Source organism: Aedes albopictus, chromosome 3, assembly GCF_035046485.1.
Source record: "Aedes albopictus strain Foshan chromosome 3, AalbF5, whole genome shotgun sequence".
NCBI lineage: Eukaryota > Metazoa > Arthropoda > Insecta > Diptera > Culicidae > Aedes > Aedes albopictus.
In genome coordinates, this window is record NC_085138.1 from 165,718,785 (window position 1) to 165,740,887 (window position 22,103).

At 40.7% G+C, this 22,103-nt stretch overlaps 1 protein-coding gene across 1 annotated transcript in view; it reads left to right on the forward strand.

The window, feature by feature from the left end:
• LOC109422636 (structure-specific endonuclease subunit SLX1 homolog) overlaps window positions 1-22,103 on the forward strand; it is a 51,903-nt gene that overhangs the window by 4,442 nt on the left and 25,358 nt on the right. Inside the window, exons 2-3 of the mRNA XM_019697465.3 lie at window positions 8,057-8,108; window positions 8,198-8,392. Coding sequence (XP_019553010.3) covers window positions 8,057-8,108; window positions 8,198-8,392 — 247 coding nt within the window. The remainder of the gene's footprint in view (window positions 1-8,056; window positions 8,109-8,197; window positions 8,393-22,103) is intronic.

The following is a 22,103-nucleotide window of genomic DNA, read 5'->3' on the forward strand; positions in this document are numbered from 1 at the left end:
TCCATATAATCCCCATATAAACGGCCGCGGGGCAAGATGGGTCACCTTCAATTTTGAACGTATTTTTGGAGCATTCCAAAGTTATTTATTTTTTATTACAAGACTATCTCATAAATGACTTCAATCAAGCGGAATGAACGCTCAAAATTATAACATAAAATTATGATATTTTTTTAGTGAAAACATCGATTTTGAAGTCGCCTTAGGACCACTCAATTCGTAAAGTTTTTTATATTCCAAATAAATTTATAAAATGTTCACTAGTAGCTCTTGTTTACTCAGTATGGATATGGAGCATATATGAATGCCGAACAAATCTCATATTTTGACGTTTTTCGTTGAGAAAATGTGAATTACTTAAAAGGTGACCCATCTTGCCCCGCACTTTTTTCACGGTGCAAAATCGATCACTTTTTAAAATTGCTTGTTTAACGTCATATTTTGTATTTAATGAACTTTTTATCGACTTTTAGCATAGCTAACTAGTGTAATAAAGAGTAGCGGACGAATACAAACCAATACGATTTGTATTTACAAAGTTATGGTGATCCATCCTTAGGTGACCCATCTTGCCCCGCCCCACCCTACATAAATGTGACAGCGAGCCTCCCACCAAATTGTCTCCTAGCTCTTCAAAATCGCAGTGTGTTGCGCTGCTATGAGGCTCACAAAAATCTTGTAGGTGCGAGCTAAGCCAATACTGAAGGAAATAACTAACTAGAGATGCAGCAGAATCAGCGCGACGCGGGGTTGAAATCTTGTGACATTTCTTGCTGCTATCGTAATTATCGCCTAATCGATCGAAAATCCTTCGTCCTTTCGCTTGGATGTCCACGTGCTCAAATAAATGTTCGGCGGAATCACGGCAGAGGCGCAAACGACGGGAATAATAGCGAAAAGGGAACACCATGCGAAATAAAGGAACACGAACACGGAGTACTTTTAACTACGTCTTTATTCGCGGAACACTTGTACAGTTGTGTCGATTGAAAACTTTTCTCTCTGCTGCGCAGCGGTGCGCTGGCTCTCCACGCAGTCGCCGCGTCGATGACGATTCTACACACAGTGAAAGGGGTGCGTTCGCGCACGATGAATGTCGTCAGGGTTGAACTCCCAACACTCCTCCTCGCGAACTCATCCCTGGAGTCCATCTTCGGTTAATCCCATTTCTGTAGCAAACTTTCTGACCTTGGTCGATCCTAAAGGCTTGGTCAAAACGTCCGCTAACATTTCGTCTGTAGGACAATAGCGTAACTCGATCTGCTTCTGCGTAACCAATTCCCTGGTGTAATGGTAACGCGTATCCACGTGCTTTGATCTCTTCCTCTGTTGATCCAATACAGCAAAGTCCAGGCAACTGCGGTTATCCTCGAAAATTACTGTCGGTTTGGTCTGCTCTTCGTTCAACTCCTTGAGCAAACCTCGTAGCCATACAACTTCCTGAGCAGCCTCTGATAGGGCCACATATTCTGCCTCCATGGTAGACATAGTGACACAGGTTTGCTTCCTACTCGTCCAGCTTACAGTTGCTCCTCCTAAGCCAAACAAGAATCCGCTGCATGACTTCCGGTCATTTGCATCGCCCGCCCAATCAGCGTCATTATAACCCACAAGCTTCCATTCAGCAGTTCCTCCAAGCTTCAATTTGTAGTGCCTTGTGAAAATTAAGTAACGCAGAATACGCTTAGCCTCCTTCCAATCCAGTTCCGAAGGGCAACTTAACTTCCGGCTCAGTATGCCAACACTGACAGCTATGTCCGGTCGGCTGTGTGACGCCAGATACAACAACGATCCGATGAGGCTGTGGTACTCAAAATTGTCCTTCAGCTGCTTACTGTCATTGCAAATTTTGAAATATCCAGCATCCAAGGGATACTTCGATCCTTTAGCTCCACCCATACCGAAACGCTCCACAATCCTATCGATGAACGCTTCTTGACTCAGGCTGTACCATCCTTTCGAATCCTTGCACACTTGTATCCCAAGAAAGTAGTTTATGTCTCCGAGCTTCACGATCTTGACTCTCTGTTGCAGCTCTGCTTCGATGGCATTTATCATCTCCTCCTGCTTGCACAACACCAGAATATCATCTACGTAAATGAGCAGATACATCCATTCCGTACCGATTAGCTTCTTGTAGAGACAGGAATCAGACTTACACTGACTGAACCCTAATTCCAAGAGTATAGCCGTAATTGTTTGATGCCAGACCCTAGCAGCCTGCTTTAATCCGTAGATACTTTTACGGAGTCTGCACACTTTCGTCGAGTTTCGGTGATCGATGAATCCCGGTGGCTGCCGCATGTATATTTCCTCGCTCAAGTTTCCATAAAGATAAGCGGTCTTTACGTCCAAATGTCTGACAATCATTTTACGCTGGCCCGCAATCGCAAGAAGCACTCGAAATGTCGCTTGCATCGCCACAGGGGCGAACACCTCGGTGAAGTCCGATCCAAACTTTTGGGTGTACCCCTGAGCGACAAGCCTTGCCTTGAATCTTTCCACCTTTCCTTCCGCATTCAGCTTTTTACGAAAAACCCACCTGCACCCTACAACGTTGTGTCCGGGCGGCGGATCCACTAGCTCCCACGTGTTGTTAGACATCAAGGACTCCAACTCTTCTCGCATCGCTTGTGACCACTCCTCCTTTTCGGCGCAACTGGTAGCTTCCTTGTATGTTGCAGGTTCAAAATGCTCCACCGCAACCAGTCCCAGCTCGTAATCTCTCAGCCGCGCTGGAACGACGCCTCTAGTTTCTCTGCGCGGAAGTACTCGCCGTCCTCCGCAAGCACCTTCCTCTTCACGTTCTATTTCTTCACTTTCTTCTTCATCTTCTTCTGAATTCACAATGGGCCTTACAGGTACCGGTTTTGCAAGTTCCTCCCCAACACTCTTCGGTTGTTCACCCAACACAATTTCACCCTGCATTTCCAGTTTTTCAATAAACTTAACATCCCGGCTTATGGTAATACGATCACTACTTTTGTCCAGAAAACGGAACGCTTTATGTTCATTTGAGTATCCCACAAACACTAACTTTCTTGCCTTCACTTCCATCTTCTTTCTCTTCTCCGCTGGTATTTGGACCCACGCCTCACATCCAAAAATCTTGAAATGCTCGTAGTTCGGTTTCTTGCCATACCACTTTTCAAACGGACTCACTTCGACGGACCGGGTCGGAAGACGGTTCTGTAGATATGTCGCCGTCAACACCGCTTCTCCCCAGTACCTTGGTTCCATGTCCGCATCCCGCAGCATGCACAGAGTCATCTCCTTCAGGTAGCGATTCTTTCTCTCGGCCACCCCATTTTGCTGCGGAGAGTAGGGGGCCGTGAATTGACTGACGATACCTTCTTTCCTGAGAAAATCCTGTAGATCGCTGCAAACATATTCCCCTCCTCCATCGGACCTGATGATTCGGGGTGCCTTGCCGATTTGCGTCTTGCAAAATCGAACAAAATCCTTCAACTTTTCCGCCGCATCGGATTTCTTTCGCAGTAGATAAATGAAAGTCATCCGAGTGTAATCATCTATCAATGTGAGAAAGTATTTATTCCCACTAGGTGTTTCCTCCATTGGCCCACTCAAGTCGGTGTGGACCAGATCCAACTTTTCCTTCACCTCATGGTCAGCATGCTTTGGAAATGGAATCCGAGACATTTTCCCCTCCATACAGGAACTGCAGACTGTTCTCACGCCACAGTCCACGAGCTTCATCCCCTCAGCATAGCCTTTACTGGAAATCATCCGTACCAACTCTGGATCCCGATGTCCGAGCCGCCGGTGCCAGGTATGTTGGCAATCAGCAGTGTGCGATGGGTGGACACTCACCATCGCCTGATTCGGTGTGCACAGCTTGTACAAACTGCCGTGACGCATAGCTAGCGCCGAAATCTCCCCCATTCGGTTTCGAATCTCACAGCGGTTGTCGGAAAATACTACATCAAAACATTTGGAAGCCAGAGTACTCACCGATACTAATCCGCTCGTCAGCTTTGGAACAAAAAGGACATCGCTGAGCACAATGTCGACAGGATTACCTTTACCGTCGACACCAACGATACTTCCGGAGCCAGTTCCAGAAACTTCCGCTTTCTCTCCATCCGCCAGCATAACACTAACGCCAGCTGTTTCTTCCAGTGTCGAAAAGAATTTCTTGTCCCCGGTCATGTGACGCGACGCCCCGCTGTCCACGAACCAGGTGGTCGGTTCTCCGTGACCAACCATCCAAGCAAGAGGTGCACTGTCAACACTAGCTTGTTTCACTTTTACTTCTTCTTTTTGTTTCACTTCTTCCACTTTTCGTCCATCAACTGAACCTTTCTTCAACAACCGGCAGTTTCGCTTTAAATGTCCCGGCTTTTTGCAATGGAAACATTCACGCGTTTCCATGCCACTGCTCGCACTAGCACTACCACCGCGATTTTTCTTGAAGTCCGTACGCAATGCTTTTTCACTGTTTCCCGACGCAACACCAGCACGCTCGCGACGCTTCTCCGCTTCGGCCAGGAGCTTCGATTTCACCAAGTCCAAAGTTAGCTCCGCGATTGGCCGCTGCTCTAACGCCGTCGTCAATGGATCATACGATTCAGGCAGCGAGCAAAGTAAAATTGCTACCTGCCACTTTGCGGGAATTCCGTCACCCGTATCCGCGATACGCTGCAGCAAGTCGGTAAAGTCCTGCAGATGTTGCTCCATGTCACCATTTTCGGAAAGTTCCAACCGCGTCAACTTTTTGAGCAAATACACTTCCGAACCTTTATCGTGATATTTCTTCAGCGCGTCCCAAGCTTCTTTCGCCGATGCACAATTCCGGATCAAACTTGTCTGACTGTCATCAACACACAACCCAATCGTTGCTCGCGCTTTCAAGTCAAGCTTTTCCCACGCGTCGGTCACCGGCACTGGCCTCGCACTGTCGATCACACACCACATTTCTTCACGGATGAGCAACATCTCCATTTTGAATTTCCATGATTGATAAGGGAACGTCCATAAATTACGTCACGCAAAAATCGACCATTTTCAACCCCCCCTCCCCCCTATGTCACACTTTTTGTATGGGACCTCTAAAATTTTTGTATGGGTTGTCACACTTTTCTGAACCCCCCCTCCCCCCTCAAAGCGTGACGTAATTTATGGACGTTCCCTAATTATGGTTACTCAACTTCGGGAGCGAGAAGCGTTGGTCCGCCATTTTCTTCTTCGCTCACGGAATCACTCTTCGCGATGAAAATTCCTCACCGCGGAATCACTATCGAATCTTCCTTTTCACTAATAACTTCTCTGGGCCAATAACCTGTTCGGCGGAATCACGGCAGAGGCGCAAACGACGGGAATAATAGCGAAAAGGGAACACCATGCGAAATAAAGGAACACGAACACGGAGTACTTTTAACTACGTCTTTATTCGCGGAACACTTGTACAGTTGTGTCGATTGAAAACTTTTCTCTCTGCTGCGCAGCGGTGCGCTGGCTCTCCACTAGAAATCCTCTACATAGAGATGAGCGGAAGTTACATACGTCGATTCGGCAACGCTGTTTGTTTTGTTTACAACAGCTGCCAACACTTGCTATAAAGCTAGATGTTCAAACTGTGTGCGTGACTTCGTTGTGGTTCAAGTTGTTTTGTTTACATTTTCTAACTATGGTAGAATTTTTTTTTCCAAAATTTTGTTGAAATAGCGGAGCAATCGAAGAAATCTGAAATTCATTGCAAAAGTGTTACGCTAATCATATCGGCAGAAGTGAAGCAAGAAGCAGCAATGAAAGTTTTTTTGACAAGTTCAGCAACAAAAGTGTCGTCATAAGCATGAGCTTTTGAAAGCAGAATTAAGAAATTCTTATCTTTTTATTAAACATACATATTAGAGTGGGTCATCGTTTATATGGAAAAGTGAAAAATTCAATGGTATCCCATCAGATCAAAGCTTTTTTGATCCCATTTCAGGACCCAAATAAGTGTGCAAAATTTGGGCACGATCGGTTATGTCTACGTTTTGCGCATCGCGTTTGAAGTTTGTATGGGGTTTTACATGGGAAAACACACTTTTTTGCATTTCTCTCATAACAAGCTCTATTTTTTCTAAAACCGTGTAACCGTTAAAGTGAAAACATAGCCTAGGGTGTCCTGAAAAACTTTGTCGAAGACCGCGAAGTGTTGTGATGCTTATGAAAAAAGTTATAGCGTTGGCATTGCTTGGCGAAACAGCATGATTTTGTTGCTATTGTTATTCCTTTACATGTTAAAACATAAACACATGCATGCGGTTCGTTGGTTATAACTATTTATACAAGCCTCGGATCGCTTTGCGGTTTTCAACAAAGTTCTTCAGAACATCCTAGGCTATCATTTTACAGTATCGGTTAAAAATTTTCAGACAAAATTTTTCAACTTATGGCTAAAATGCAAAAAAGTATGTTTTCCCATACAAAATCCCATACAAATTTCAATTGCAATGCGCAAAGTGTAGACGCAACCGATCGTGCTCAAATTTTGCACAGATACTCAGGACCCGAAACGGAACCAAAAAAGCTTTGATCTGAGAAAACGGTTCCGATGACCCACACTAATACATATGCCGCCAATTTCTCGATATTAAAAAAAATAATTTTTCTTTATTTAGTTCCGATTGCAATACCGTTCAAACGACGCCTTCCTACGAACGATAAGCATGTTCATTTGGCTCACACTTTGACAGTTCTCTCTGTACGATTGGCTCACAATGGCCGCCTCCGCAGATCTCTATAATGTAGGATTACTACTCTCCACGCAGTCGCCGCGTCGATGACGATTCTACACACAGTGAAAGGGGTGCGTTCGCGCACGATGAATGTCGTCAGGGTTGAACTCCCAACAATAAAAAGTAGTTTGAAGCAAGAAAGTATCGAACTGTGCACACTTAATTTGGAAACCCGTGTTCGGTAAATGTTTGATGAAAATAGAACAGCTGAATACAGCTTTTTTGCATTGTTTACCTTTTGCACCCGGTTTTGAAGTTGGTGTACTGAGCCTCAGTAAAATCGATTACCGAAGCTACCGAAAAAGTTCTGCTGTTCTATTTTCGTTAAAAAAGTATCGAACAGGCAATGCAGGATTGAGTGTGCATAATGCCAGATTTTACGAGTAAACAAAACTCTTCGATATGTTATCCTTCTGGCATTCACTTGTAATAAACAAGTGAACAGGAACAAAATTAAAATTGCACTGTTGTTTGATGCTTACTTCTTGAGATTTGGGCATCTGAAGTTCTGATGTACTATTGAAGCGGGATTTCAAGACGTTTGTCATTAAGAAGATCCTATTGAAAAAAATATCATGTTTTTACTTTCAAAGGAACATTCGAATATTTCTAATGGTTCTCCAGATAATGTCGACCGGCTAAACTGTAATCGTTGTTAATTAGAATAAGAAGTCCACATTAATACTACTAAATCTATTGTTACTCAGATCTTAAGGCCTTTTATACACCATATTCTGATCTGATTCCAACAATTCAAACACAGTAAACAAGTTTTAAAATAGCAATCACTCAGTCGAAGTATCATGATGCACACACTCCGCCATAAACATATCCAGCATAGATATAATTTCGGCTTTCTCAACTAATTATCGGCCGGAAAAATAGCTTCCACTGGTCATTTCTGCTCGTTCGTTCCTGTTCCTCACCATCATCGTCGGGGATAGGCGCGAGGAAGGTGTGTTATTGCTATCTGTGTTGAAATACGGTTTAACAACAATTCTCGGTCACCAGATTTTAGGCCAATCGAAACTCGATCCGGATCGACATACATGGAGAACCAAATAACGGAAACTTCATATGTGAATTTGGTTAATTATTCTTGATTAAGTAGGACATCAATTGGTCTTGGAATTAGAATGAAGCTGCATGCATAACAAAATTATTAATATAGTACAAAAGTTAGTAATACTCTCTCAATTACTCTATTCAAACTTGTGTTTGATTGTTACTAAGTCTGGAACAGCCTATGTGCAATCTACAACGGAACGAAAACTGAAAAACTAATACGGTGTTTTTCTTCTGTTTTTTTGCAGGGTGATGGTAATGATAGTTCACGGATTTCCAAACAACATTTCTGCTCTCCGGGTAGGTATCCGTTATACATCTTTAACATCTAGACCCCCGCCGAAAACTAACCCAAAATTTCCCATTTACCCGTGTTATTCACTCTCCAGTTCGAATGGGCGTGGCAGCAGCCCAAGGTGTCCCGCCGCCTCAAGCAGATCCCCGAACTGCAGAGAAAACAGCGCAAGGAGAGCAACTTCGAGTACAACTTTCGCATTCTCACCGAAATGCTCCGTATCGGTCCGTGGAATCGGCTTCCGCTGACAGTCCGGTGGCTGACCGATGACTTTCATCGCGAATTCGAGGTAAGAAAGTGTCTGATGATCTCTGATTTGCCCTTAACCTTCAAAATACCAACTACCAAGCAGGGGAGACTGTGATAAAATGCGCCTTTGAAGACTAATTAACATTTTGGTTACATGCTGCAAATAGCAGTTCAATGTGTATAGATATGGAAACTGATTCCTTCATTTACTTATTTGCTACAGTTGGGGTATTTATATAATATTAGATGGCTCAAGCTACTTTAAATTAAATGCATAATAAAGTCGACTCACTTTTTATTCCCCGTAAGTCATAGTGTAAAAGTTTAAACAACCACCAATTTCATTATAGTAAAGACAATAATTGTCTTTAAGTAATTATTAAACACATACTTATGAAAGATGTTGTCAGAAAACTAATCAGCAAGTTCAACATGAAAATGTTAGATAGTCGTTCTCCTAATTTAGTAAAATTTGCATAATGCTATGAATCAGAAAGGAAAAGGAAATTTCTAGACAAAGAAACTTACCAATATGTTTGTGTTCTTCTTCACAAACGCATAAATCACAGAACAAGAACTAACTGGATTTGTAGTCAATCCGACCGAACAATTTACGAAGGAACAGTTAAGTCTTCTCAACAAAAGACTTAATTATGCAATATACTTTAAACTAGGTTCAAAACAAACCGGAATCGACTATGAATCAATTATCAACACGAAAATTTTGCAGACATCACACAGGTACAAGAAATCAGAACACAAACAGCTTAAACTATTTGAAACACACTATGCACAACAATCTGAGCAAACAACTCTTGAAAGAACACAAAATAAATCAGAGAACATAGCAAAAAGTCTGTTTTCTATTTGGAAACAGGAAACTATCACGAAATAACGGCAAACAAGATTCACCGTCCTCACGGGAAAGAACGTATAGAGATCATCTTTCAGGAATGGTTAAACCTAAACGTGCTGATAAAATTCTCAAAGACTCTGAAAGTTCTAACCCTTAAATGCCGCTAAAATCATTCCCATTGCTGACAAACCCTACGTCTAGTGTTTGGAAGCCGAAGTGATAAATGAACCACTCTATAGTTTTTTTTTCTTTCCTTCTGTTGGTTTTGTTTCAATTACCAGGAGCGTCTATGATATCTCGACGAGTCGCATAGTTCACGAAAGAAGATACTCCAATATAGCTGCGGCGATAAGCGGGCATCCCCAAGTGTAACATGTAGGTAGGTCTTGTAAAGAGACATATGTAGGTCTGCGGGACCTCGGAGAGAAGCTATTAGCTTTAGCTGCGTCGTAGTCATACAGCAACGAACATCGATGACAACTTCTTTTGTCCTCGGAAGGCAGGCAGGGTCAAGCACCACGTCTACGCCGAACTGGTTTGCAAGTATCAAGAGCTGATATTGCGTGCACCACGATTTGACCTCCTGAAGGCTCAAGCTGTATCAGCTACATCAGAAGAAGTTACTGACAATGACGCCTCCACCTGCCCCGACCTTGCCAGGACTCCTTTGAAACCACGTGCTCGGATCCAACCCTTCTCTTTCCTTCCATCCGGCACAGGCCAGCCTTTTCATGTCCAGCTTTCCGGGACGCCTGGCTCGGGTCCGACATGCCGGCATTACTGTCGACCTTCGGAGTTAGTATCCGCCTGGCCTTGCGGGCACCGACAGACAGCTCCTCACCTGACGGCTGCCTCATCCGCTTCTGCGAGTGCTTATCGAAAGCAGTCGCATCCGCCACAACTTTTGGGTCGCATCCGCCACAACTTTGGGCTTCCGAAGGCCTCCGTCTGGGTAGATTTTGTAACCTTTGCTTTCGCCGGTTCTGCACCTGTTGCAGTTTTCACGAGTCTCTCGTGATCTTGCTTGGCATCGTCCATCGACTTACGAAGTCGCAACAGGGCCGTTTTAGGTCCTTGCTTATGTTGGACATCGTGAACGCAAACTCAATGATCTTGCCAAGGGTGTTTGGGGCAGTTGTGATGGAGATCGCGATCGGGTGCCATTGTTCGAAGGAAAAAGTTTAAAATGACGCGTGTTTGTGGCAGTTGCGATCGGGTGGCATCGATCGGCGGAAAAAAACGAAAAGTAACGAGTGTTTGTGTTTGAAACTGTTTGCCTATCGTACCTACAGGCACCGCTTCCCCAACCACTTGTAGAGGAAGAACAATTGCTACCTGGAAGGTGATCAAACGCGTCGTTCGCATTCTTCGGATAACTACGTAGTGGTAGATGCTCTAAAACGACTCACTCAATAAATAAAATCGCTTTCGCTCTTCGTACGTATGTACAACAGAGATGGTTATATTTGCGGTTTAGGGGAAGATGATATAGATCGATGAGATTTGAATTACCTTATGACAACTAAGTTGCCGGTTTATTAATTGGCTCGGTAGCTTAGTTGGTAAAGCACTTGTCTAGCGAATAAGGGTCGTGAGTTCAAATCTCACCTGAGCTGTGGATTTTTTTCCCAATTTAACCAATAATTTACCCATCTGTACATATGTATTTACGTTGAGTTATCGGGTTTCACGGTTGTGTAAACGATCAATGCAGTGACGCATTTAATATAAAACGATCGGCGACGTATGTGCATTACCCTTACTATCGCGTCCAAATAAATCATAATAGGGATGGAGACAGCGGCGTGTATTACCATATAACTAGTGGATCATATCACCTATCAAAGGTGGCTCCTAGATCCACACCTTACCCTACCCTACTAACAAATACTCCTTCCCGAGACAACTGTGGGGATGATGTGGATTCCACGGTTTCTAATAACAACGGTTGTCGAACTAACATCCCTTCTCCTTTCCCGTTGACCGTAAGGACGTGGCCGGTGCTGGTGGCCGGTTGACTTTAAAATATTGATCTCTCGAATTGTGCACATTGAGAGTGTGTAGCTAGTCCCAAGCACCATTCATTGAATCTCTGTGCAACTTCGATTGTTCTGGTCAATAACGGAGTAGCAACTACGATGTGTACGGTTATCTCTGCTTTGCTTTGCAAACTCAATGATCTTGCCAAGCTGCTGCACAACCAACTCCATTGTATCACCCCTGACAGGCTAGCTCCCACGCTGGCGCTGCGTGCGCAGCTTCCTGCTTCTGACTCCTCACTTCTTCTTGTACCTAGTCAACCCACTCCTCGCGAAGGGGTTAGCAGAAGGTCTACCACGCCAGAGCCCTGAATTAACGCGGTAAGGAACGAAATACTGTGGGGGCAGATACTGCGCAGGCTCCGTTACCCGAGTAGAAGTAAAAATCAGAACAATATCATCATTTGATATTCCTCAGTGAACTCAAGATCATAATTAGCTATAGGTTTGTTTGACATAAGAGATAAAAGATCAAAAATAAGATCAAAAATTAGTATGGGGAAGAACATAATAATATCTCATTTTGATGTTATAAGATCAGACTAATATCTGGGGAGATCTGGGCTGTAGCACATCTAACCAATATCATAAAATGACCTGACAGATGGATTAGAGTAAAAAAAAAAAGAAAAAATGGCCGCGACCAGAATCGAACTTATGACCTTGTGATTTATGAGCAGTGACATTACCACTGCACTACGACTCATATCTGAAAGTAGGAGGTAACAAGAGCATCAAGTTCTACGTTTTCCAAGGTGTTTGCGAGTCATGGTGGTTGTGTTGGTTCGGTCCCGCCATGTTGTAGATGAGTGTGTGAAAGAACTAATTATGATCTTGAATAGTAGTTTTCAGATCCTCCAATTTTCGGATGTTATAGATGAATGTGTCAAAGAACTGATTTTGATCTTGAGCAGTTATTTTCAGATCTTTCTAATTCTGGATGTTGCAGATGGAAATGTGAAGAGCTAATTTTGATCTTGAGCAGTATTTTTCAGATTTCTCAATGATAAATGTTCTATTGCAGAATATTAATACAGTTTCCACCCAAAATTTGCAAACTGACGTGATGGTATGGAAAATATGGCTCAATTAGGAATTGTATATTTTCCTAAACTAAGAGAGTACTTTTCTCTAGATGATTTCACATATTATGCTCTTTCTCTGAATTGTTAACAAAGCTAGTGATCTAAACTTTAAAAACGACATGCGTAGAAACATGTTTGGTTTATTTTGCGCCTAAAAAAACAGGACGAATTTCCACCAATAGGACGCAATGACGCAATCAGTGAAGTACTAGTTTGTAGTAATGAGCTGAATTTTTGTATGGTGAGAAGGTAAATTCTTAATCTCTGCAACGAAATGACGCAAAAGCCTGGCTATTATGATTCCTTGCCTAACCTAATGGTGTTTGAGCAAAACTTTAGGTAACTGTGTTATTGTTTTCTTCATTTCTTGCAATAAAGTTTTCCAAAGTTTTATTCCAACAGCACGAAATAAGGCAAGGAATCATAATACCTACGCCTCCTGCATAATTTCGTTGCAGAAACGGAGAATTTACCTTCTAGCCATAAAAAATCAGCTAAAAATCTAGTATGTACTTCTCTGAACGTGCTCTATTGTGAACTGTCGCCCAGAAAAGCTTAGGAAACATTTAGAAGATCGTAGTCGTCACGACTGTCGTCTGTTCGTATACCCGAGGCAGAATCGCTACGCAATTCGTTGGTTGAAACTCAAAAAGCTTGTCGTCTGCAGCTATATGTTTTGTTGAATCTAGAATCAAACGGTCCGTTTTTCGAAATGGACGTATTTTGCTTAGCGGGCCGATAAAGGTCTCAAATTGTCCGGTGATTCATTTATTGGATTCGTACCACAAATGCAAGCTCGACATCGTGGTCCAGTTCATGTTGTCATCGGACTCAATTGGAAAGCCTCTGCTGGTTTACTCACAGTGAAATAAAATAATTATAAACTGGAATTAAGAAATCTATCAGATAAAAACAGTATATATTTTTATGCCTTTTAGAAAAGCAAATATCGATTATATGCATTGTTTGTGCCGATTACTCTGTTTTTTTTTTGTTCGATTGCCGCATCCATAAACCCGCTTATTAAAAATGAAGGCCACTTCTACTTTCTTTTTGTCCCAGTGTTCGTTTGTAAAATTTGTGGTGTACATAAGGGTACATCTATTTATTATGTAACGCTAAATTCCATATTTTTGAACTCGGTGCACCGATGGTTGGTTCATTAGGATCTGGCGGAATCCATAATGTGCTTTTGTATGATAACTCCAACTTTTTTGTATGGGTCGTAACGCTAGGCTGTATTCCCTATTCCACTGGAGCGTTACGGAATTTATCGAACCCCTATCTCCTGAGTCCTGAAGCGTTACGTTATTTGGGGACGGCGCATAATGAAAGTTGAAAACTCAAAATAGTTTTTATGCGCAATGTTGGGAAATTTCGACATTTATACAGCAGGTTGCACTAGGCTTTTCAAAAATCTAATTAAGTACTAATTTTGAAATCATATCACGATGAGCTATTGAGCAGATATTTGGCAACTTTTTGAATATCTCATCAATATCATATTAAGATATGACATCAAAATTTGATCGTTTTAAGATATGATTATGATATTCACGTCTACCCGGGTAACGCATCTTTTTCACTCCCTCGATCACCCATTCCTCGGCACTGGTCCCTTGAAACCTGGAATTGGGCTTAGTAGTCCTATTATTAGCCGGCGACTACGCGGCTGACTCGCAAGCGCGGGGGGGGGGCGGTTTCGTAATCACTGCTGTCCGTTCTACCCCTTTATTTATAGAATGAGATAATCTGCATCAGATACCCAAGAGGTGGTTCCTCGGGTGATGTGGGGATCGACCCACTAAAAACTCATTCTCTCTTTTCCTTACCTTCGCGGTACGTCTGTTAGGGATCACTTCCAGAAGGGGGGGCGTACATGAGTACACTCTAATAGTAAGCGTTCCACCAGCTACCGCCTTAAGTTGTTCACTCTCCCCTGGAGGCTCGGCTAGTACTTAGACTACCCGTTGAACTCAAGCTCCTGGATGGGGAAGAGGGTCAACTCAACTAGCTGAATGTTCGGCTCGCCATTTTCTCTGTAGGGGTGGTGGGAGTAAAGTGGACAACCTAAGCATTTTGGTCGTTTGGTCCCGTGGAAATGCGGCAAAATCCATCTGCTTTTCCGAGTAACATGGAAGGTAATGGTATACTCTAGAAATCTTGTGAGGGATTGCATTAAAAAAATGTTTTCTTTGATTATTTTCTTCACCAAATCGTGCATTAAAAAAAGCGTGAAAAAAAAATCGGTGGGGGTAAAATGGACAATCGATGGGGTAACATGCACAAGTCGTTTAAAAGTTATATAACAGCATATTATTTCTATGTTTTTATATACAAACTATCAAATTTCATACGATACCTTTATTTTGTTGTCGTGATTTTTAAAGTTTTTGTCATTTTGAAGAGGTTTATTTGATTTTAATGTTCAATATCAGCAAAAGTATAATGATTCATGCTTAGGCATAAGCTTCAATCGGTAAAACATTTTGAAAAACAATAAAAGCCATGAAACTGTGCCCTGTCCATTATTTTAAATTCTAAATTTAGTTTCCTAGTTCCTGAAGAGTTTAGAACATTCTTAATTGAAATTCCACTGTCTAATGAAAAATAGTTATGGAAATTAGCAGATTCATGTGTTTTTCTATTGTTCAGCACAAAATTGGCTGTTGTGGGAGATGCTCGAGCTGCTGCCGCCAGTAGTTCAAATTAAGATTAAAATTGGTTCAAATTATGATTACGATGGTTCAAATTAAGATTAAAATCATTGTTGACGAATAATCGAATTTTTCAATGAAATTCGGTGCAAATACAAACTTTTTACCACTTAACAGAAAGCTTATACCTGTGGCTTTCATGTACATAAGATTTTGCCGTAGTAATTTATTTCCATGTGGGAGAAAAAATCACTCAAAATTTGCGCTACTTCGGAAAGCCGCAATTTGGTTCAACTTTTGATTACCTACCCTATATTGAAAGCCCAACTAACAATTGCAAGTCACTAACAAGCAAGCTTGCTGAATTGTTGCTTAATAATGGTAATGATAGCTGAACTAAAATTATGCTCTACACCAGTGATCCTCAGGCTCATTTTTTCAACTGCTCGTTTTGCAACACCTAGGTCGATTTGTGAAACATTCAACACGTTATTCTTGATTATTTCTGGAGTAGAACAGCTTCCATAAGAAACATCGCAAGGAATTCTACGGCAACATAGAGAACTGGACAGCACGTGCGGCCCGCGGGCCGCACTTTGGTGACCGCGGCTCTACACATTACTGTTTAAATGATTTTTCAATTGAGAAAGTAGTCAATGTTCGACTTTCCTGATCGGTATTAACAATGATAAATTGAAACACTTTTCAAAAGTTTAACAAGAAATTTATTCGATAAGCATTGATTCCTTAACAAAAGAGTTTAACAAAACATTTATCTGCATCCTAAAGCTGATGTATCGATAAGCATATGCTCCTGGTTTCAGGTGTTTTCCCCTGACACTACTTACTTTGAAAAATCATAACTCCAGAACGAAGCATCGTAGAAACAAAGTTTTTTTTTAGAAAATTTCAACAAAATTGGTCATAACTCGAAAACGAAAAAAAAGTGCATTCCAAAAATTTCAGCGATTAAAGCTTATAAAATAACCTTCTCAAAAATATATTTTCGAAAATTTTCCACGAGTTTGGGTATAGTTTTTCCGGCTTTTCTTTACGAATTTTCACAAATGTGGAAAATTTTCTGGAAAACTTTTTTCACCTCATATTTTTTTTGAAAAAGAGAAAAAAAAAGAAAATTTGCTTTCATTTTCTAAAAAAAACATTGTTTCTACGATGCTTCGTTCTTGAGTTATGATTTTTCAAAGTAAGTAGTGTCAGGGAAAAACAAAAAAAAATCCACCTAAGTTCTCCGGGAAAATAGGCGACCCTGATTTTTCTCATTTTTTTTGTTCATAGGTATATTCATGAGCCCTGCCTGTGGAAAATACATCATGAAAATCTGAGACCCTTCGACCGAAACCCGTACGATAATAAAAAAAAATCCCTTATACAATTCCGTATCATAATTTCTATTTTATATAAATCCTTTCGGTATCATAATGGCCAACTTTTCCGCACTGGTTCATTATGCAACTGAAACGACTTGCATAATGAAAAATAGTCGCTTAAAATGTTGTATTTAACTCGTTGCAAAACTCGATTTTTTCAGCACTTTTCGTATTCGTGCTGAGAAAAATCAACTTTTTACAACTTGTTACATAAATTACTAAGTATTCATTCCGGAATTCAACATTGAATATTTGTTTCCAAAACTCTTATTTTTTGAATGTTGGAAGAATCTAATCAACAAATTATTTTTAAAACTCACTTTTCATATTTTATGTAGTTAATGAAATAGGAAACCCAAGTAGCACCTGCAACTAAAATGGAAATGATCATCGTTGCAAACATGTTGCAACTGAGTTTTCATGAAACAAACAAATTAAAACCTATTAAAATCCTGTTGGTAATGCCAAACTGAGGTATAACTTTTTTATAACAACTAGCAAAATGAAAACAAACGTCATCGTTAGTCGGAACTTGCGAAACCAATTTGTAACTGAAGTATAATATTATTGTTTCAACGAATCTTAGTTACAACCGTTTACAAACCAAATCAACCAAAACATTGATTCTGATTGTTATAAACATGTTGCGCCTGGAACTTATTTAGAACATAACGAACAATTTTGACAGGAGAGGTAGAAGTTCCAAAATGTGCGGCAAAAAGTTTTTGTGATCGTGAAAAATATAAAATGCACTATAAAAAAACAAAATGTTTCAAAAATTTTGAAATCATGTACAAATAAAATGTAATTTTTTCTTCATAAATTTATCGACATATTCCAAATTTTATAGACTTAAAGTGGTAAAATAGAAAAAAAGATCTGATTGGAAGTATAATAATGACTCAATAAAAAAAGCCTCATTTTCGCAGTACTGAACGACTGGTACCTATCACTGGGAATACATGGGGGTTTGAAAAATCTAACGTAACGTACAAAAATATTAGGAGTTTCCCAGGACAAATTTTACAATGGGTTTACATTTTTTTTTTTACAAAAAACGTGAAATTTTCCTTACGTAATAAATGGACAGCCCCTTGTCGACGTAAATGGGAAGTACACGTCCAAGTGCCTGCTTTTTTGGTTATTTATTTCCTACACGGAAAATATAAACTACCTTATTTTGGGTCGATTTTACCCTAAAATGAGTATATCAAATTTTTTAGGTTGTTTTTCCTCTCTCCCCCACCGATGTTGTCGTAAATAAACGAAGATGTGCCTATCCAACGGGGGTCCTTCAGGCCAATAAGCCAATTTTGGGTTAATGTAGATTTACCCAAATTTGGGTTAAATGAAGGGGGTCTTGGGTGGAATTTACCTACTCTTGAGTATATTCTTAGCTAGAGGTAAAGGCAGTTTACCTAGCATAAGTTTAATCGATTCACGCAAATGTTGACTTATTGGGCCGAACTATGGGATTGCGTCAAAAGAATCCAATTTTGGGTAGTTTGGCGGTTCCGTGTACCGCTTGCAGCATTGTTGTACTTTGTCAATACGGATTCCCATATACATGATTTAGTAAATAGTATCTTTCTAAATTCTACAATTAACTTTCAGCATTTTACGGGTGCATTAAATAAGCTGCTGAAATGTACTCCGTCAAAGCAATATGGCGAGTGGATTTTTAACACAAATGTCTAAATTTTCACTCGCAAAATGATAGGTAGACTGAGGCGCGTTGGGAATACGGAGCCAAAATGCATGACTTACCGATAAATCTGGAGCGGCAAACAAATTGACGTGCTCGGTCAGACTTTTTTGCGGTATATTTGTGCACATAATTATTGATCACTTGAACGAAACTATGGGTGCATAGTCACTGGCAGTAACGAATGTGGTGACTAGCTGACTAGTTGTCGAACCGGTCACAGTTTGTAAGTCGACTATAAGTTGTATCTTGGTTATAATTCGATTGCGTAATAAAACCGTTTATATCACGAATGGATGTTTTATATTGGCTCCACCTGAAGCGCCCTGTACCGTCCAGGGGCTGCATTAAACACAACACGGAATGTGATATCTTTCATTTCATAACAGTCCGACTATATCTTTTTAATAAACTATATTGAAGTATCACAAACCATCACTTAACTTATATTACAACGATTCACTTTTTCTTATATCACCTTTCTGTATTTCTTCACCGAACTACTAAATTTAACAATCTAGAAACATTTCTACCTTCTTCTTGACCACTACTAAGTCCTACCTGCAGCCTTAGGACAGTATCTAGAGGTGTCCCACATGGGAGCTCAAGACTTATCCGATGTGCTGCCTGCGTTAACGTTGTCACCGAACTCTCGACAACTGGCCCCGACTGAAGCCAAAGCCTCCGTATTTATAGCCAAAATTTCCTAGCAATACCCGAACCAGCTTGGGCGTGTCTAAAATTCCTACGATCATTCTCGTCTTGCCGAAGATGTCATGATAATTCCTAACAATGCCCGAACCAACTTGGGCGTATCCAAAAACCCTACCAAATGAAAATACTAATAAGTCCAAAACCTAGACCTCTACCTATCCTACTTGTCCTCATCGTGATTAAAATCCTTCTCTTCTTGAAAACATCACGACTCTTCTATCTTGGGCGTATCCCAAGCCCTACCAAGAATATTAATGCCAACGAAAAACTTAAATCTCCTAACCACGCCCGACTTGGGCGTGTTCGCACAAAACCTACTGAGAATCTTTACACAAAGGCCTACATCTTCTAGCCCCGCCTCACTTGAGCGTATACAAGGCTTGGGTGTGTGAAAGAATTGAACCCCACCATCGACGTCATTATCATTCTCCCCATCATCATCATCGTCACCATCATCATCCTCATCGTCTTTGGAATTTGGCACCAAATTCTTCAAAACAAAGCAACCGCCTTGTTATTCAAATGTACCCTTGCTTGTGCACAATGAACCCTAGCCGGGTCCCGGCCACGGATGTTGGTTGAAATTGTACTCCACATTCTTTTACTCGAAGTCAAAACAAATCGAGTGCAAAACAAGTCCGGCGCCGTATGCCGCCAATACGGTGTCTCAATTTCAGAACATTCCAGCTAAGGTTCACCTGAGTTCAGAACCTTAGCCGGCCAATTCGGCGCCTTGATTTCGAAACAAAAATAAACAATCTTTGTTCCAGCGCGATCAATATGATGTCGCGGTTCCATATCATTCTTTCGGGTTTATTACCCATCGTTGTCCCAAGCGTAATTGAAATTGCATCACACCGACCGGACCTAACGCGTTGCAACACGATCGCACCCGGCCACCACCGGACGATGATGGGTTATAAAAACTAAGTCAATAACGAATGGTGCGATTTTTGTTGCTTCCAATATGCCGCGCGTGAGGTAGGTAGACCCTACGATGAAAATTGAATCTAAAATCCCCCGGGCAGCTGTTGGGAATGTGGGGTGAAAATGCATTTTTGTTTCAGTTGAATTGACTTTGAATATCGGAAGGCGTGGGAATATTTAGGTCTTTGCATGCCCTCCCACTTAGCGGAGTTTGAACGTGTATAAAATCACGTTCAAATGTAAGTATGTGGGTAAAATGTATCCCCCGAAAAAAAACTCAGCATTTAAATGATGATGCTAACGATGATTGTTAATATATAAACTGAAACTGCTATACTAATCTCCATTTTCCCTGTAAAGTGTCTCAAAATGTTTTCCAATACAGTTAGCTGATCTAAATCTCCCAAATAAACATTAAATTTTGTATTAACTCTCTTACATTCTTCCTCAAGAGACTGATTTTATTGGTACTCGCTGCTGCTCCTCTTGATTCGTCGTAGGGGTTGTTCGTCTGCCATTGATATTTGCCTCTTCTTGTTAAATGCCCAGATCAATTGGTTAGTTTCACGTCTCAGATGAATGGTATCGTTGCTTCTCTGTTGTACTGGTTTGTCTTGAAGATGATGTAGTTGATTCTGTTGATGTCGTCTCCTATGGTGACGTGACCATGAAGTTTTGGTATCCGGATATTTCCTCGGTTGAATCGTATTTCCCTGCTGGTAATTTCCGCGCTGTCGTTTGCAGACAGAAGAACTAGTTTTACTGTTGCTTTCTGTTGTTTCTCGAAAAAGTGCCTTCCGAACTGGATTGTTTATCATTGTCGTTTACGGTGTTGTGGTTGATTAATTATCGCCCTCCTTCTGAATTTTGTTGGTATTGGATCAATCTCAATAGTGATGCGAATATTGTTGTCTTTGACCTGGTGCAAATTGTGGAACTGTTGCACACTCTTTAAAGAGTTTGTAATTAGTTGACTTAACTTCCAAAGCTTTTGATGATGTCGAAATGTTGCATTCCTGGTTATGGTTACTGTTAATTGTTGTTGTTGTTGTTGTATGAAGCACTGAGTAAGTGCTTTTCCAATGGTGAATGTAATGCGATTGGTGAACATTACATTATGTCGGTTAATTTGGAAAACTTTGAAGACGTCCTTCTCTCATCCTATGCCTGTATGAATTGTTGTTGTTGCTGTTGTTGTTGTTGTTTTTCCCGATGCTCTGCATTGTGTTGGTTCATATTAGCAGATTCGCAGATGTACAATAATATTTGTCTCGATGTGCCACCCGAGTTGACCTTGAATCGTCTCCGGTGATAAAATTATGTTCGCTGAATTCTCTCCTCCGCCATACCAGCACCTTTGACCTTCAACTTTCCATCCGATCTGTTATTTCTCGTCATCGTACCAATGGACTGTGGTACGTTTTCATAGAGGTACCGTTGAACTGCTCCTCTGATTGCTCTCGCCAGATGTTGCCTTCTTGTCTTGTCCTCCCGCGTCATCTCTCGAGGAAGTTGTATTTTTAATTCTGTCGAAACCATCGATTTATAAAATATTGATCTACCATGTCAAACTGAACTTTTAGTCTTCGTGTTATTATTATTTGTGTTTCTTGTATGTGTAAAATATAACCTTTACAATAGTATTAAAAAAAACTGCACCATTACATTAATCATGCTCTGTTACCGTTACTTTTCTTAATAGTCATAAACTGTTTTTTTTTTCAAAAACCGTAAAATATTAATATGTGAGTTGTAGCAATGGAAAGCTTTTGCAGGATCACTATAAACATCTGTATTACCAATTCCAAAAAATCTCACTACAGAATTCTCTCCAGTGCGTTTTCTTTCAATTCCTGTTTGCTCCGTTTCCTTTCGCAGGCTCGGCTTGATCGCCTTATTGCTACGACTTCTCCCCCTTACCGAATAAGGTTTTTGGATGGATACCTGCAACGAGACTTAGATCTTGTGTTTAATTCATGATTTGATAAAATATAAATATATTTATGTTAATTTCTAGTTTTTGTTTCTTGACGCAACCTAATGATTCCGAATCTATAAATATTACTTCATTTTTCATTCACATATTATTATTTTTTTTTTTTCAAATTAGTTATTCATTCATCATTCACACTCAACATTCACAAGCATTCTGGGGGGCCCTCCCTTGTCCTCATCATTCAATTTTCATCCGATCTCGTATATACTTTCAAAAATGTTATGTAACATGGCCATTTTATATAGGAGCGTCCTCCGTAGTTGCATTAGGGTCTAAATTGTTTCTAAATTGTTGTTTTTTTTTTTTTTTTTGTTTAATCCGTTTTGCTTTATCATTTCAGAGAATAATCGTTCGGTTGTTGTCATTGTTTCTTTTTATTATTAA